We start from the raw sequence: 18,787 nt of genomic DNA on the forward strand, positions 1-18,787 counted from the left end.
TTCAATACATTGAACACTTTATACCCATGTATGCCACATGATAGTGCCTTATATAAATGAAATCCCAAGAGGAAGTGATGGTATCAGACCGTTCTTTGATGTGTGCGTGTGTCTATAAACAGCAGTATCACAATCCATTTACCATGGTATCATTTTTAGGGCTGATAATCAATTTAAAATTAAGGTTATTTTCTTTCATATCACTTTCCAAAGGATGTTTATATTTTCATGATAGTAAATGAAGTTAAAACTGTAATTATTCTTCTTATTAAAATAACAAAATCATAATAATACTAAATTGATTTAAAACTAGGGACAAATCCTTATTTTTACTTATAATCACTTTTTAAAATATGTTCATATTTTAATAATACTAAAGTAAGTTAAAAGTGTAATATTAAAATTAAAATTAGCATTAATAATAAGGATTTTTCCCTAGTTTAAAATCAATTTATTATTATTATTAATGCTAATTTTCATTTTAATATGAATAATAATTATACTTTTAACCTAATTTACTATTATTAAAATATACTTATTTATTATAAAAGTGATAAATAACTTGCATACAGATCTTCCCCTAGTTATTTACTTTTATCTCACTTGAATATATATATATAATATTAATATTTTATACAAGTTATATAATTAATAAATGATTCATATTAATAATACTAAAATAGGTTAAACGTATAATTATTATTCATATAAAAATTGACATTAGCATTAATAACAATAATAATAAAAGAATAAAGTTTAATTATTAATGATTTTAAAAATTCCCTTCACATTGTTAATAATTACATTTTTAAAGTTCAGTATTAACTGAATTAATAAGCATATTATTAACCATATTATTCTAATAATTTAATTTGTTAATAAATACACAACTATTATTATTATTTATTAATGCAAAAGTTAAAATTAATAATAATTACACTTACATTTGTGTTCTTGATTACATATTAAAATAGCATTTATTATTATTTATTTATTTTTAAAGAACACACTAAATTGATTTAACTATTTGTATTTATTTCAACACTTTTTAAATGGTAAAAAAAAAAACCATGGCGCTTTTTGAAAAAGTGGCTGCAGCCTACCAAACTGATGAAAAAAATAAAATAAAAAAACCCCCAGAAGTCATGAGATAAATAAAACCATTTTTATTTGGACACATAAAAAATGGATCCTGTGCAGAGGTTATGCACATGGAAGCAGGTTGATCTGGGCATCTTCGGGTCTGTGATCCATCTCCACCAGGGTTCTAGATCTCCATGAGCTGGTCTGATCCAACGATGACCTCATTGGTTCTTTCAGCTGTAAGGAGAGAGAACAAGATTCTCAGAAAGAGCTGTCAGGCATCTGGAGATGAGCTGTGTGTTCTGTTAAGATTCAACACTCAAATGAGTCACTTAAGTTGAAATGATTGTTTCTATGAATCAAAGACAGGAAAATAATTTTTTTTTTTTTTAAATCTAGAGTTTACCTTTGTGGGCTATTCCATCACATACTGACAAGCAAACAGTTTACAAATGTGTCAGGCTTATACACACTCGCTTAGGAAGGATGATATCCTCTTGCTGAACCTGACTATTCCAAACTAAACGTTTGAGAACAAGATTAATGATCCATAAAGACATATTTTAGTGTGAAGGAATCCGCACAAAAGACTGTTTTTGTGTTCTGAGTTTGGGGAAAGACAAATAGAGCCAGAGAGAGAGAGAGAGAGAGAGACAGCAAGAGGGACAAACACACAGAGAGAAGGTTGGAACAAGGGAGTCTAAACAGTCTGAGGAAAGGTACATGTCATCAGCCTCCGAAACACCTGCAAAACTACTGCACCTTACAACACTGTGCCGAGTGGCAGGCCGGGTGGTCCTGGACGTACAACCCCGTCTTCAGGGCCTGGGATGCTTTTAGCAGCCATAACCCAACACACTCAATCCCTTGAGGACAAGGATGCTGGGAACACAGAACCTTATAGAGAAAGCGTTCGGCTAGAGTTTATGAGATGTCTATCACTCCTTTGTGGCTAAAGCACGCCAACAAGCCAGTAGCAGTAAACAGGCTGGGAATAGAAAGAGTGAGAGTGAATGAGAGAAAGACACTGGGACGACAGAGAAAGAGAGTGTGTGTGGAGTTGACTATATTAGACCACCATAGTGGAACAGCTATAAAGTCTACTAAGAATTGTCTAATCACTCAGCAGCTGTTTAAAGAGATTACAAGTGTACCAGAGTCCAATGTGGGGGTGATATATAAACTACAAGTGAACACAAATCTTGGCATGTACTAATTACGGACAATACTGGCATTTTTTCCCATATATATTATGCTACAGCTGACAATACTTTTGATGGATATATCAACGTCGATATTTTTAAATTAATTCATACAAGTTTTACTGAAGAACCAGGTATCAAAAAATGAAAATAACAGAATAGATATATGTCCGGATACTGACCAATTATTACTTTTATTTGAAGACGTATGAATTTGAACTCATCTACTTTGTGTGTGTGTGTGTGTGTGTTTATATATATGTAACACCCCTGGACTCATTATGTGTGTTTTTGCCCCTGTGACCCAGTTTCTGTCTCCCGTGGTTGGTTAATTTGATTCCAGGTGTGTCTAGTTTCTTCCCCATGTGTTCCATGTCCCCGTTAATTTAGTCATTCCTCTCACCTGTTTCCCTATTTATCTTAAGTATAAAGGTCCTAGTCTGTTCAGTCTGTGTTTGTTGGGTCTACAAGTCAGTACGTGTGTCTTCCTCCTGTGTTCCATGGTGGATTTACCCCTGTGCTGGATTAATAAAGTCTCTATCGTTTATTCTCGACTCCTTGTTCCTGGCTGTGTCACATCTCACCACCTATCCGGACGACGTGCTCTGCATGTTCTATGAAGCCAGCCTCCACACCGCGTGCAGAGCGCCCTCGTCCGAAGATGGTTCTCGAGCGGTATTTGATTAATTTGTGGAGTGGGAGCTGTCGTTAAATGGCTCTCTGTTCCCCACCTGTTCCCAGGGATTGATTGCCAGTGCCATTCCGGACCCAGAGCCCAGCCCACCATCTTCCCGATGTGCGGAGTGCATGCCCGAGCACACCGCAACCGACGAGCCATCGCCACAGAGCGACAGTGCTGAGGATTGCCGCGGAGCCAGTCGCAGTGACATCAGTCCAGGTGTGTGAGCCGGCAACACTGTCTGCCATGAGGGAGAAAGACACGGACGGGGTGAGCGTGGAGAGGAGCTCCGCCCCCTGCACCATGACTGAGGGTGAGCTAGATATGGTGCGCCAAAAGGGCCAAAATGAGGAGGTGGATCTCATAGACTGGGAATCTTATAGACTCTCTCCGTCGTCTCTGCTGGTCCCGTCCAGCCCTCCTTCGTCCTTGGTTTCCTCGTCCAGCCCTGAGGGGGCTTCCAGTCCTCCAGTGCCTGCTCCTAGAATGTGCCCAACCTGCTCTGGCCTCCTCCACTGCTGTCGTCTGGCAGCCCCTCTGGTCGCCCTCAGCCCACCATCATTGCGGTACGAGCTCCGCGGGACTGCCATCCTCCAGCGTCGCCGTGGTCAGAGTCTCCCTCACCTCCGCCTCCGAGGCCTGGACTCCGCCTCGGCCAGTTGACCCATCGGCTCCTAGCTCCCTCCTCTCTGCCATTGCCCGGCAGTCCACAAGCTCTGCCTGGCTCCCTCGGCCCTCCGGTTCCGCCTTAGTATGGTGTCGACCATCCTGCGCCTTGGGACTCCACTCCTCTGGCTTTGCCTCGTCCCTCCATCCCTCTGACTCCGTCAGGCTCCTTCATCTTCTCGGCTCCACTTCAGTCCTCTGTCACTCTGGCTCCACCGCGGCCTCCCGGATTCACATCTCCGCGTCAGTCGCCGGCGCCATTGGTTCCGCCTAGGACCTCCGGATCCTCCCCGTCACCCTGGCTCTCCGCCTCGGGCTCCTCCACCTGCTCTGCCATCTGGATCCTCCCACGGTCTACAAGTCAGTACGTGTGTCTTCCTCCTATGTTCCATGTTGGATTTACCCCTGTGTTGGATTAATAAAGACTCTCTCGATTATTCTTGACTCAGTGTTCCTTCCGGCAGCGTAGCGTGACACTATATATATATATATATATATATATACACATATATATATATATATATATATATATATATATATATATATATATATATATATATATATATACACATAGTAGAAGAGTTCAAATTCATACGTCTTCAAATTGATGTCACAAAAGAAAGAACTGTCTGTGATTTATCACCCCTAAATAACCAAATAAAAATAAGTAACTACACTACCTTTTTTTTTTTTTTTTTTTTTTTTTTTTTTTTTTTTAAAGAAATTAATAACTTCACTCATCAAGGATTCATTAAATGGACCAAAAGTTACAGCAAAAACATTTACAATTACAAAAGATTTAAATTTCAAATAAATGCTGTTAGTTTCTGCAAAAATATTAAGCAGAACTGTTGTTTTTAACATTAATAATAATATGAATTATTACTCTTTATCATATTTGGTCAAATACAGCCTTGGTGAGTATGAGATTTCTTCAAAAAACATAAAAAAAACACATACTGACCTTTGAACGGTAGTGTAAATTTATGTATAAAATTAAATAAGGAAATAAAATTGCTTAAATAGTCATTAACAATTTTTGATTGTTACACTATTGTGCTAAATCCATTTTCCCCACAGTTCTAAAAATATGATTTTCCTAATGTAAAATATAATTCAGTTTAATAACAGTCATCCACTTAGCACTTTTGTAACCCATCATAAAAGAGCACACTGTTTGAACTGGGGGAAAAGCATTGTTATTGTCCGCTTCCAACATTGGCCTAGTCAGCCTGATATGTCCATTATTGATAGATTGTGACAAATAAATCATGCATCCGTAAAAATATCCTATAGACGATCATAGTATACACAAACAAGTCTGTAATATCAAGATTGTTTCCAAACATTACCTTCTATATCGGTGCACAAATTTGAATCCACCAGTACATTTAAGCTACATAACCATCAAAGGGAATCTTTCAATTTTCTAGATCAACCTCAAAGGAGAATCAGCCTTTTTATTTCAGGAGGGTACACATCAAAACCAAGCAGCAACTCTTTAATGAACTTAATTTCTCTTAACGTTAAATTTGTGCATCTGTGTACAAAGGAGCGAGTGTCAACCTCAAGGCTACTGAAGTGGATTTATTGCAGTTATTATAAGCAATGCTTTTTAAATAATAGGTTACATTAACCTCTGCTCTGGGTTTTTCTGGGATAACTTTGAATCGTGGTTTTCTCGCTGCGCTGAAAGCACTGAAGCCAGAGGGCGGGTGTGCGTCGGGGGAAGTACAAGGGGTCTAGCTTGTAATTTGGGATTTCTGGGAGCACTTCAATAAGCCTAAGCATTTTAGAGGTTATGGCCAAATAATCGAGTCCAGCTCGAGAGTGATGATAGAAAGGTGGGGGGTGGAGATGTGGAAAAGTTGAAGGGGTGGGGTGGGGGGGGTGATAAGGGGTCAGTCGACGCAGCAACACCCTGTTGTTCAGTCAATTAGACTGTGCAGCCTCTGGACATCTTAGGGCCGCCTTAAGGCACTGTCATTGATGGAGAGGTTAGAGACCAGGCGCGGACCACCCGGAATACAAGAGCCTGAAGCCACACACACGCAAATAGACGCAAACAAACCTTGCACTGATCTAAGACTGTGAGGATTAAGCATATTAAAAATAAAGCTCAATTGTACACACAAGCTTAGGTTTTAATACGCTATTAAAACAGATTAAAACGCACATACACACACAAGATTACACAAACGAAAAGGCAGACATGGGCGTGAGAGTGCACACATAAACACAAACACAAAAGGCTGGATTTAATACGAACACTGCGGAACTACAGAAGTGTAGAGTGTGTGTTCTTGTGCGTGTAGTGTAACCCGCAGAGCGCTGGACCGCAGCGTTCTCACCCTCTGGCTCTATGCGCTGGCCGCTCCCCACGAGACAGTACTTCATGTCGGCTCCACGTCCAATCATTGCATTGTTGCAGATCACGCTACCTTGAATGTTACACCTGGGAGAAGAGAGAAGTGTTGGGTTAGTGTTGTTTTTATGCGCATACAACAAACACATGCCATCAAAAGTTTGGGGTCGGTAAGAAGTCTCAACCAACGCAGCATCTATAGAAGCAAAAATACAATAAAAACACTAATAATATGAAATATGTAATATGTTTTCTATTTTAATACATTTTAAAATGCAATTAATTCCTGTGATAGGAAAGCTACATTTTCAGCAGTCATTACTCCAGTCTTCTGTGCCACATTATCCTTCAGAAATGATGCTAATGTGCTGATTTAAATAATTTGTAACATTACAAATGTATTTAACTGTCACTTTTGATTTATTTACTGCACTCTTGCTGAATAACAGTATTAATTTCTTTTAAAAACAAAAATCATACTGACCACAAATTTTTGAATGGCAGTGTAAATCATGAGAGAAACAGCACTTGTTATGTCCAAAATAACTTCAAAGTTGAACCTGAATTTGAAAGACATTTTGAGACGGTCATATTGTTGACATCTACGTCTATTTGGTCAGTAGTGTTGGCAACAAAAATCTTGCCTCTACCTTGGCTCATTCAGTTCTTTTTTTTAAAGAATTTTAGGAGTGAATTTTGAATACCGGTTAATATGTGACCCTGGACCACAAAACCATGTCTTAAGTTGCACGGGTATATTTGCAGCAGTAGCCAACAATACACTGTATGTGTATATCTTTTATGCCAAAAATCATTAGGCTATTACATAAACATCATGTTCCATGGAGATATCTTGTAAATTTCCTACCATAAATATATCAAAACTTAATTTTTGATTTGGAATATGCATTGCCAAGAACTCCATTTGCACCCTCAGATTCCATATTTTCAAATAGCCAAATATTGTCCTATCCTAACAAACCCTGGTTTTGTGGTCCAGGGTTACATTTTGTCAAATAACACTTTGGCTATAATTTTTAAATAATTTTGCAAGGCTCATATTGTTTGACCACTAGTCCTAAGCAAACCATTTTTATAGCTCAGTTCACATAATTTGATCTCCAGCATTCGAGTTGACTATTAATAACCCACTTTACTGTCATATTTCTGTGTGAAACAGAATAATCAACAAGAAACATACCAGAATGTAGCCAGGCTTCATGTGAATTTGTTAAAACAATGCTCAGATACTGTAGCTAATTGCTCAAAACGAAAGTCGTGTCAGAGAAAGTTATTGCATTATGACTGAATATTACGATTTCTTTGGAATAATAAACAATGACACCACATGACCACAGACCAATAAATCAATCAGAGATAGAAAGCAAATAGTCAATATTGATTTAGTTGCTTTTAACCGTTGGTCTGTACACATACACTTCAAACCAGATGTCTTTTAAGTCACTTAAGACATTGTTTCAAGTCAAAAGTAGTTAAAACAGAATCACGACTCCATTGCACTGCAGTCCATCCAGCTGTTTTTGAACTCCAGAACACATCTTGTGTAAACACTCTATCCTTAACACTAGATATCAAGCAGTAAATACCTTGCTACATTAAAATAATACAGGAAGTACATAAGTAAAGAACCACTGACAGTGCTTATATGCAACATGACTTCTTTTCTAAAAACTTAGTTTACGTCTGGAACCTTTGAGCATATTAACATAATGAAAGGCTGATATTTGTGTATGCGAGTTGTAGCGAAGTGCTCGGGAGCCTGGCTTTGAACTATGTGCACTTGGACGCACACAGACGCACACACAAACACACATCCCTGTGCTGCTGTCTGTTTACATCATACAAAGAATAATATTTTCCTGGGATCGCTTTGGCACCATAAAACTTTATTTGCACAGTTTTATGTTTACTTGGTTTGCCTGGGCCAACTCTTAACTTTTTCTGCACTCTCTTGCGGTGAAACATATTTACCACGAGTGTTCAGCTTTCATGTCTTTTTGCTAATTGCACAGCTGAGGGTCTTGTCCTTTCCTCACCCGACCCTATTACACCCCCCCACCTTCCCATCACCAGCACGTCAATTTGAAACCTGATACCTCAATGTTTTCCCCAGGCTTGTTTTATTTTCCTTTTGGCGACATTAGCATATATATTAAAAACAACATTGCCTTATGACGTACAGGAGCGCTCTAGTGCTGCTTTTCTGCGGTTTAGTGACCGGATGTCACAGGACCTTCAGGAAGTGCCATTTCACACTTTCTCCAGCCATATAGCTATGCACATTTAAAACCACAACTTTTTATTAAAGATTTTCAGCTCACGGAACAGGGACAGCGGACAGGGAATCCCGTCTTCAAGATCAAGCAGCGTTGGACAGTGCGGCCCGTGTTGTAGCTGACGGAGGCAGGTTTTTATTGGCAGCTACACAGGGCGCTCTATTCAGGTGCACGGGTGTGTACAAGAGAGAGAGCGAGCGAGGTTTGAAGAAAGAGAGGGTGAGACAGAGGGGGTAGATGAGAGATTACAAGGATTGGAGTTTTAAACAGAGAGACCACCAAAGAAGCAGTTGCTGAAATACCACTAATTACTGACACTATGCTCCTCCTTCGCTGTGACACCCCCCCCCCACTCCTTGCCCTCCACCCCCACAAGCCACCATCATGCTCCCCCCACCCTTCCCATCAACCCCGAACCTCCCGAGCTTTGTAAACAACCACTCCTACATGCAAACAAAGGGCCGCAAATATCCAAGTGGCGCTTTTAAATGCCAGGGATTTCCTAATCCCTTCTTACTTTTTTATGTTTTGAAAGAGTTGCTGTTCCTTTCTTTCCTTCCTCTATCCTTTCTTTCACTCCACTCTTCATGCACAGGCTAATTCGGACACGAGGGTCACCACGTTGGCTCCAAGCTCGGTTTTTTTTTTTAAGGGAAAAACTGGTTTAAACCAAAGCTGTCTCCACCTAACAAGGTCCTTTTTCTTTACCACCCAGAGCTAATTTGGGAAAGTTTGTGTTCAATGGCAAGCGAGATTGCTATTAACCCAAATCAGCTTAAATCTAAACCGTTTTGGGTGAAGAAAAATAAAAAAAGTGGTGGACAAAAAAAAAAAAAAAAAAAACTTTGTTCATTCACGAGTCTATGATCTCAGAAAAGAAGTATGCAAGTTTAGAGAGATGTTAATGTTTGCTGAGGTTTCTTTTACTTGTGTGTGTAACACTTGTTTCTTTGGGAATCATTACATCTACATTCATCACTTTTCTGTTAATTTGTTGTACCGGGGTGCTGTTCAGGGTCAGCGAACACCTTTAGGGGTCTGACAACGCAAGTTTCTGCTTTTGCTCAACACAACAAAAAGCAGCAGCATCCACCCCAACACCAGCCCCAGGCAGAAGTCTCTCTCTGCGCATTATGTCTACATCAAGCCAACTTTTAACCTAACAGACAAAATCGAACTTTTGTTTCTACACGCTGAACATCTGACCCAAACCACTAAATATTCTAGAGACAACCAATCTGTCTGTCATCCTAGACTGTGGACGGTACAGGACGACAAAGGGGTGCATGAAACTGCAAAGGTTTTGTACACTATGTACACTACTATTTAAAATTTTGAAATTTATACTTAAGGATGCTTTGAATTGATAAATGACAGCAAAACACTTGGTATGAAAAATGTATTATTTAAAAGTAAATTTTTGACTATTTCAAAGATGCTTTTATCAAATAATCCTTAAAATGTTCATTGTTTCCACAAGAATATTAAGCAGCACATACAGTTTCAGCATTAATAGCAGTAAGAAATAAGCATATTAGAATGATTTCTGAGGCATCATGTGACACTGAAGAGTAATGGCTGCTGAAAATCCAGATTTGCAATCACAAGAATGAATGACATTTTAAAATGTATAAAAATAGAAAAGTTAGAAGTTATTTTAAATTGTAATAATATATCACAATATTACTGTTTTACTGTATTTCCATTCAAACAAATGCAGCTTTAGTGAGCATTAGGAGATAAAATCCCAAAATTCTGGAACAGTTATATATAATAGTCGATATGTCAATCTTGCAGATGGGCTCTGTCAAGTCTGTGACAGTCTATGCTGAAAAGTGTTCCCAAAAGTCTGCAATGCATTTGGCTTTATTTGATCTATTGCAACAACATGATTTAGTTATTTATTTTAACTATTTAGTTAAATACTGCTGTTTATTAGTATGTTTTTAAATATTATTACTTTTAAACACACAAAGAATGCAAATGACGTTCTTCTGGTCAAACATCCTGTCTGGGTTTGATTTACAAATAAATTACCCATAAAAAGACTCTTTCTGAATCATATTCTCATAAACATGCACTTGAGTTAGATCTCTTACCCTTCTTCAATAGTGACTCCATTCATGATGATGGAGTTAGTGATCTTCACCTTCTCCTTGATTATAGATGATGTGCCAACATTTGAACGCTTGATGGATGTTTTGTCTGATATCTGACAAGATGGTCCAATAATGCTGTCACTTCCAACCTAAATAAAAGAGACGGCATTACTTTATTTGAGGAGTAATTTATTTCAATATACATTTACAATATGCAATTTTAATCCCAGACAGCATCATATTTGTGACACATATATGGGACTCACCAAGGAGCGTTCTGAGACCACAGCACTCGGATGGATTGGAGGGTCCTCAAACAGCTTTGGAACCTAAGGGATAAAGAAAACAATAATTCAGTGCAGCCATTGCAGTGTCTCAAACGTCTGTTTTGCAGACAGTCCACTGTAAAAAAAAAATGTGCCATTGAAATGGTTCTTTCAGTTTGTTCTCACCACACGATTGGCCTCTATATAAGCAGCGAGCGTGTTCACACGATAACACATGCCCTCCTCCATGATGTGAACATAGCAGCGCAGCTTTCCGCCATGGTAGGCCTCACTCATGTCTCCACGATGATCGTTCCAACATGACCTCTCCCGGGCAAGCTGGAGCAGCGCCTCATCTTTACTAGTGCTGAGGAGCTCTGTGAAGGCATGCACGTGGTTTTTGAAAGGTCACCATTTATTATGTACACCAAACATTCTCTTAAAAGGATGACAAATATGAACTGTGCAAATGCAAGTCATTACAAGAGGAAGCTTACCGAAATTGTGGTGAGCATCCTGTTGTTTTTGATTCTTCTCTGTATCCTCTGTTGCATTTTGGGAGTTTAAAGACTTGGAGAATTGCTTACGCACCAAAAACGGCACCAGTTCCCCCCTGATTGAGGTGACAGACCTGTAAATAAAAGCATATGGTAACAACACAGGCATGAGCTTGTACTTAAAGCAGGGCTGTCAGTCATTTAAGACAAAAATAATTTTCTATTTCAACGTGGTTTTGCAGTGTTGAGCAACGTAGCCAATCACATAAAGAACTTTATTGATTATAACGTAACTGTGAGATCGCGATGAACTAAGATGATCAAGAGACAGCTTTTTAGAGTTTATAAAAGGAGCGCTTTTTGTGTCATAGCAATGGATGGCACTAAAGTTTAGAGCACCCTCAGTGATTTGATTTTTGAGCCAGGCCTGGTTAAAATACATTCAAAAAAGTGTAATAGTGTGAAATGTCTTCCTTTAAAATGCCTGTTTTCTAATTAAATTTATTATAAAATGTTGCTTATTCCTGCGATGGCAAAGCTGAATTTTAAATAACCATTACTCCAGTCTTCAAAGACACATGATCTTTAAGAAATCATTCTAATATACCAGATAAGGTGCTCAAGAAAAATGTTGACTTATCAATGTTGAAAATTTTTATGCTGCTTAAGATTTTTGTGGAAAAAAACAATGACAGTTTTTTATTATTATTTGATGAATTTAAAAGTTCAAAAGAAGTTCAAATCTTTTGTAACATTATAAATATCTGTACTATTACTTGTGATCAATTTAATGCACCCTCAATTAATAAAAGTATTAATTTATTTGGAATATATTTTATATATATATATATATATATATATATATATATATATATATATATATATATATATAAATAAAATAGCCGTGCTTGTCTTACTGACTCTACTATTGAATGGAAGCGTATGAGTTTTGGGAATTTCCAATGTGAAAAAGGAGGATTAGCTGCAAATAATAATAATAATAATAATAATAATAATAATAATAATAATAATTGAAACACCATGGAATGTGTGCATGTAATTTGAAAAAAATTGGAAAATTTTAAAATCAATGCAAGAGACGTAAAAGCAAAGAGGAACATTTTAACATTTCAATGTCCAATTGAATTTATGGTCTCTTATATATAGAAGATATAAAGTGTTGAATCACGGTTTGGAAAAAAATCATGTATACTTGAGGAGCAATTCAAAATCTACATCACTCCTTAAACCAGTCTCTCTCTCTTTCTCTCTCTCTCTTTATTTTCTTTTAGGCAAGATTAGAATTTCCATCTGAATGCAGAGAGAGAAACAACAGTTACTATGTCTATTTTCTCCTTCAGTACTCCATGGCACTGCAGGCTCAAGGGCGACAGAGAGAGAGTGAGAGACGAAAGAAGGGAGGGATGGATGGGGAAAAAAGACTGTGGACGAGAGAGAGAAAAGGCAGCATAAAAAAGTCAAACTACTTTGATGAGGGAAAGCGGGGAGTTGGGGAGGGCTGGGGGGGGGCAGATTAGATGAAATTATATTTATATCAGAGGGAGAGTGAATTAAAATGTCAAAGCGGAGAGAAGCCTCACGCCTTTCTGAAGTCTGTGAGAGGGAGAGGCCATGCACTGCACCACTTTACAGCGGGCTGCCTGGCCTCACAATGTCAGTTACAGGAGCACAAAGGGGACTGGAGGGGCAGGGGAACGGAGGGCTATTGGAGAGGATGAATGGAGAGCTGAGGGAGGAATGGAGGGGTGGACTGTAGAGGACACAGGCCCACTCCAGGATTAGAGACACTGCGGAACAACTAGTTATGTGAAAGGGGTGCTGATAAGATGCTTGCCATGAAGCTTTTTAAGTAAAACTTTCCCATATTAACTTTCAAATTCAAGTGTTTTTAATTACACTACAGTAAATAAGAAATAAATACAAGAAAAACAAATCATTTATTCATTTACATTCTGCTCTCTCCCAATGTAAATATAAAATATTTATTTCATTAACTAGAACACCTAAAAGTCCCGCAATACAATATAACAACAATAAATGAGTCACATTATAAAATGCATTGGGGATGCCATTTCATGTTGTCTTTATGTGAGGAAAAGAAAAAGAAATTGGCAAAGATTTTAATGACCTTCTGATATCAGTTTGTAAGATACTAAAACCATATTTAATAGCAGGTGATGTGTTCAATATTCACATGCGGTTCAGACACAGATTGTGCTTTCAGGTTGTACATTTTAAAACTACTTTTACAGAAAAATGTGTCTTTTTTTTCTTTTTAGACATTTCTGATTCAATACAAACATAGTCATTATAAAAAAACTATCTTCATAACAATTTGAGAGGAAAGTTGAATTGAAAAACGAACATGATTTTGTTAGTATTTAGCTTTAATAAAAGCAGCACTCAAGCAGCATGACCTCCAGAAGTTTGTGTAAAACCTGATGATCTGGATGTTCTCCAGCACGATTTGAGTAAATTGATTCAATGGATGCAACATCTGACCTTGCGTTCAAAAGGAGTTCATGCGGTCAGTGTAATAAATGTGCAGACCTTATTATTTCTTCGTTTTAAGTAGTAACTTCTCTTTGTTCTAAAATCTAAAACATTTTTTTTTTTTTTGGCTTATCAAAATAATCCTCATAAAGTGCATGTGAATTCTTTGGCACAACATGCAGCTGGCAGAAATGGAAACAGAAAGCTGTGAAATTCTTCCTTCATTTGGAAATCTTGACTTACTTGTTGTGCACTAAGAAATCAACCACAGATCTCTTCAGGCAGTACAGGTGGGCATCCAGCAGGCCGGTCTTGATGAGCATTCTGGGATGTCTGGAAGAGTGATATACATATAAAAAAGTGTTCGAGAAAGGGAGGGCAGTGAAGACGGGAATCTTGGAGTGCAAATAAAAAAATAATGACAGCAAATGTGAGGAAGGAGGATGCGGCTGCTCCAGAATAAAACGCAGGGTAAACGTGGAACGTGCTTGATGGTGAAACAAAGTAAATACATAACAGCTCTGACAAAAACACTGTAAGGCACCCTGCTACCCTGGTTTCCTCAGATGTTTTATTATTATTATATTTTGTATTTTGTTTTTGTGTCATGTGGTGTTTTTTTTTTTTGTGTCACTCCCACTCTAATTGGTCTCTTTGAGGGACTGAGAACTATAATGACCCCCAAAATAAGAATAACAAGTGAAACACAAGTGAAGTGACATGAAAGAGAAGAAATGGAGGTTGTATCTCCATTTAATCTCAGACAAAATTGAAATAAATATAATCATTTCCATTTTTTAACATACATTTACATCACGGCCATGGCAACCTCAGCCGGATTACCTTTGCTGCCACAGCTTGTGAGTAGTGAGATGTCAAGAGCACCATCGGACCCCCCAGACTGTTTTATAGCCTGCCATTGACATGAAAATGTTCCCAGAGCTCCTCCACGGTGCCACGAGAGGCCCACAAAATGGCTGCCCCCGGGCCAGAGTGATTCACATGGAGAAAGAGTCCAGTGCATCCTGGCGAACTACACAAAGTGTTACTAAAGGTAAAGCAGACTAGAGCGCAATGCAAGTTAAGCTGTCAGATGTACGTGAGGACTTCCAGTCCCATGTTTGGAGAGAATAGTCTTTACATCAAGATTACTGGGTCAAGGTTTTGCTCAATGGCCTCAATTCATGATGATTCAAGGCTACCAAGTGGCACAATGAGGTCAAATAAATAAATAAATAAATAAATAAATAAAGGCTTCCAGAATGCAACATATAAATTAAACCTTAAAATAAAATTGAAGTATTTTAAGAAATGGATAAAAAAGTTACAACTATACAAAGAAATTATGAAATTCATTAAATTAACAAATTCAATAAAAAAGTTACAACTATACAAAGAAATTATGAAATTCGTTAAATTAACAAATTCAAAATAAAAACATTTTTAATGAATCTTTTCACAAGTTAAAAAGTTTAAAATTTTAAAAGGAATTTTTGAATTTGTTTAATTTAAAAATTTCAAATTTTATTTTTTTAGTTGTTTTTTAATTTTATTTTTGGAAAAATATATTTTATAATAATTTATCATTTTATAAACTTTTTGTTTTACATCACTGCAATCCTAGTTGGATTTAATATATATAATATATATATATATAAATATATATATATATATATATATATATATATATATATATATAGATAGATATATATATTATACGATATATATATATATACTATATATATATATATATACACACACATATACACACACATATATACACAGACACACACACACACACACACACACAGTGCCCTCCATTAAGTATTGGAAGAATAAAGACAAAATTGCTCTGCTTGCTGTTGGAGAATAGGCATTTGCAAATAAGATTAAAAGATAAATATGAGACAAAACTACAGAATGTCACATTTTATTATTAGCCGTTTCAAAGAATACATGTTTTACCAAATAAAAAGGACAACACTTTTAGAGTTCATCCCATTATCTAATGTGAGCATAAATATTGGGACAGTTGAACTTAAGGCAGATGTAAAAGATTAAAAGCTATTATTTAGTTGCAGATCTTTTGCGTGGAATCAAAGCAGTGAGTCTGCGAGTTGAAATAAATCACTAGACTCTAAGTTTAATGCTTTTATTTGGTTTCAGATGTCTTTAATACAGCCAATTACAACTGTTGCTTGTTTTGGGGAGTTTCTGCCTTTAGTCTCCTCTTCAGCTGGTGAAATTCATGTTCAGTCGGATTTAAATCTGGAGACTGATTTGGCCAATCTAAGACTTTACATTTCTTTGCCATGATAAACTCCTTGACTGCACTGGCAGTAGATCGTCAGAGCATCACTCCAGCTTTCTGGAGGTTGTTGATGATTTTACACACATTTATTTTAGGGAATATTTTCACAGCTTTTATGATTTGTCTGTCATCAACTGCTTTTGTTTTTCTCAGCCAATCAGGTCGTTGTTGGTTGCTGATGTCACCAGTGGTCTCCAAACTCTTGATTTCTCATGCCCTTTGTTTTTGCTATAGCTCTAATTGAGTTCCTCTTTTCTTTTAGCATCCAAATTGCTTTTCTCTAAAAAATTCAGCTCCCTCGTCTTCATCTTGGTTTGTGTGTTGTCATCGAATGCAAGACTCAGAATGCAAAAGCAATAGATATAACTGATACTGACGCTTTGGATAAAAGCATCTGTTAAATGAAAAAATGTAAATATAATGTAAATATAAATAACAAAACTAAAACAAGCCCCAAATCAAATAAATAACACAAATAAAAGAAATCTGTTCATATAAACAAAATAAGGCTTTGTCTGTGCTCCTTCCATTTAAAATTAAAGGTAACCACTGCATTTTAATCATGATCCAAACAAAGATGCTGCATACATGCAACATGAGCAGTTTTTAATCTAAATTAGATTGTATAATTTCAAAATGTGAAGCAAAACTTGAATTATTTGACTTCAGTTTTGTGGAACTATAGATAATATCTGCATGAAACAGAAACAGCAGACGAGCTGAATGAGACGCAGATTCACTCTCTGCCATCAGGTGGCGCTGTAAACAAGTTTTCCGCTGTAAACAAAGCAGCACTGCACTTATGAACTTTAATCTGCATTATACAGAGGCAAGATGAAAAGAAAAAAATACCATCTAAACTTTTCTAAAGACAGTAAGTTCCCCTCAGACATGCATTCATATAAACTCCTACCCCAAATTGAATTGCGATTTGTTTAGCATCTCAACTGATTTGAATCGTCACATATTTGAATCTATTTTCAACCAGCTCGCAGTTAATCGTTACATCCCTACGTTTCAGTACTTCAAAAAATTTAAAAAAATGTTAAAGCTATACTAAGAAATTAAGAAATTCATTTATCAAATTCAATGTATTCAATGTAATATTTGTAATTAATATTTTTAACTGATAAGTTTATTTTATTTTATTTTAATTAATCTTTTCACAAAAAAATTAAAATGTTAGTATCTCAATATAATGTTAGATCATAAAAACCATTATTATTTTATAACTTTTTTGTTATCTAACATTTGTTTATATCATTACCTCTGCAATCCCAGTTGGATAGCTGCCAGAGTTTCAATGAAAGTATTATATGTCTATAATTATATAAATATGTCTGTTCATACATACATACAGACTTCTGACTACTGCCTACTCAGACTTCTGAACCCCACTGTACACTCCCACCCATAGTGATGCACCGCATGCAGGCTTCATGCCGGACGACCTCCCACCCCCCGTGACATTTACGAAGCGAGAACGTAAGAGAAGCATCTCATCTCTAAAGCTTTACTGTTTCCCTCCAGCGGATAACACACTGAGAGGCTGAAATGCTGCAGTGTTTGTTCACCCAAATCTCAAAAACAGACTGGCTGTGTGTAAATCAGAGTGTGTGTGCGTGTGGATACATTAGAAATAAATTATGATGACACTAAGCTGTTCCGTTAGCCAGCAGTGGCTGGATTCCTGAAAAGCAGGAAAAGTGCGTGCGGAGACAGAGGAACGTTCAGATGTTTTCGACTACATATGGCACCAATGTGCTCGGCTCACACACGCAGACTGCAGGGAGAGATCCAGAGGAGGTGAGGAATGAACAAAGGCATGACACACTGATTTATGGGAACACCCAACATGTGACATCATGGTCTGGCACCTGCGGGCAGGAGAATGAGTGAATCAGAGAGAACGATGAGTCGAATGAAGGAGTGATGAGTAACAGATACAGATCCTTGCGGTTTCAGAGGAGGAATGAGTGTTAAAGACCGGGGAATAGAAGGTCAGGAGGAAGACGGGACTGCCAAACAATGAAGAACAGGTGCTGTTTATGAAGTGCAGACACTACAAGGATCACAGTGGAAAACATGACTACGAATCAACTTTTCAGTCAAACTACTCACTTGTATTGGAAGTTATAAAATGCTGTGAGTGGTTAAAACATGTTGCTATGCCTTCATGAGATTCAAAACCCCAGATATAGCTCAAGTCCCTCCTTCAATGAAAGTCTAGTGGGGCAGTGGTTCTCAATCCGGGGGCCTCAAAAAACTTCCAAAGGGGGGCACAGAATAATTTTAAAGTATTTGAATTAATAAATTATTATTATTATTATTATTGTTGTTGTCATCTAACTCTAAATTAAAATGCTAAATTGAAGATGAAAACTGACATATTTCTTTTGATTTTACCTCAACTATTGTTTTTTTGAAGAACTTACTATTCTGGAATTCAGAAAATAAATTATTATAATAATAAATAATCTAACTCTAAATTAAAATGCTAAAAAATGAAGATGTAAACTGAAATCATATTTCTTTTGATTTTCCCTCAATAACTATATGTTTTTTTTTATTTAAAACATACAATTCTGGACTACAGAACATCAATTAATATATTAAAATAATCTAACTCTAATCTGAATTAAAATAAGATGCAAAATGATGATGATTATTATTATTATTATTATTACTTAAAACTGTTGTTTTTATTTAATAAATTACTATTCTGGAATTCAGAAAATAAATTATTATATAAAAATAATCTAACTCTAAATTAAATTGCTAAAAAAATGAAGATATAAACTGAAATCA

The 18,787-nt window shown here is 36.8% G+C and overlaps 1 protein-coding gene across 1 annotated transcript in view; it reads right to left on the reverse strand.

Annotated features, from left to right (window-relative positions):
- Positions 1 to 1,151: 1,151 nt before the first annotated feature.
- Positions 1,152 to 18,787, reverse strand: part of LOC109104214 (translation initiation factor eIF-2B subunit gamma-like) — a 38,370-nt gene continuing 20,734 nt past the window's right edge. The window contains exons 6-12 of the mRNA XM_042718538.1: positions 13,912 to 14,001; positions 11,155 to 11,288; positions 10,844 to 11,034; positions 10,658 to 10,720; positions 10,392 to 10,540; positions 5,982 to 6,085; positions 1,152 to 1,320 (exon numbers count right to left, since the gene is read on the reverse strand). Coding sequence (XP_042574472.1) covers positions 1,268 to 1,320; positions 5,982 to 6,085; positions 10,392 to 10,540; positions 10,658 to 10,720; positions 10,844 to 11,034; positions 11,155 to 11,288; positions 13,912 to 14,001 — 784 coding nt within the window. The 3' untranslated portion in view covers positions 1,152 to 1,267. The remainder of the gene's footprint in view (positions 1,321 to 5,981; positions 6,086 to 10,391; positions 10,541 to 10,657; positions 10,721 to 10,843; positions 11,035 to 11,154; positions 11,289 to 13,911; positions 14,002 to 18,787) is intronic.

The sequence above is a fragment of the Cyprinus carpio genome, chromosome B2 (assembly GCF_018340385.1).
Source record: "Cyprinus carpio isolate SPL01 chromosome B2, ASM1834038v1, whole genome shotgun sequence".
NCBI classification, from domain to species: domain Eukaryota; kingdom Metazoa; phylum Chordata; class Actinopteri; order Cypriniformes; family Cyprinidae; genus Cyprinus; species Cyprinus carpio.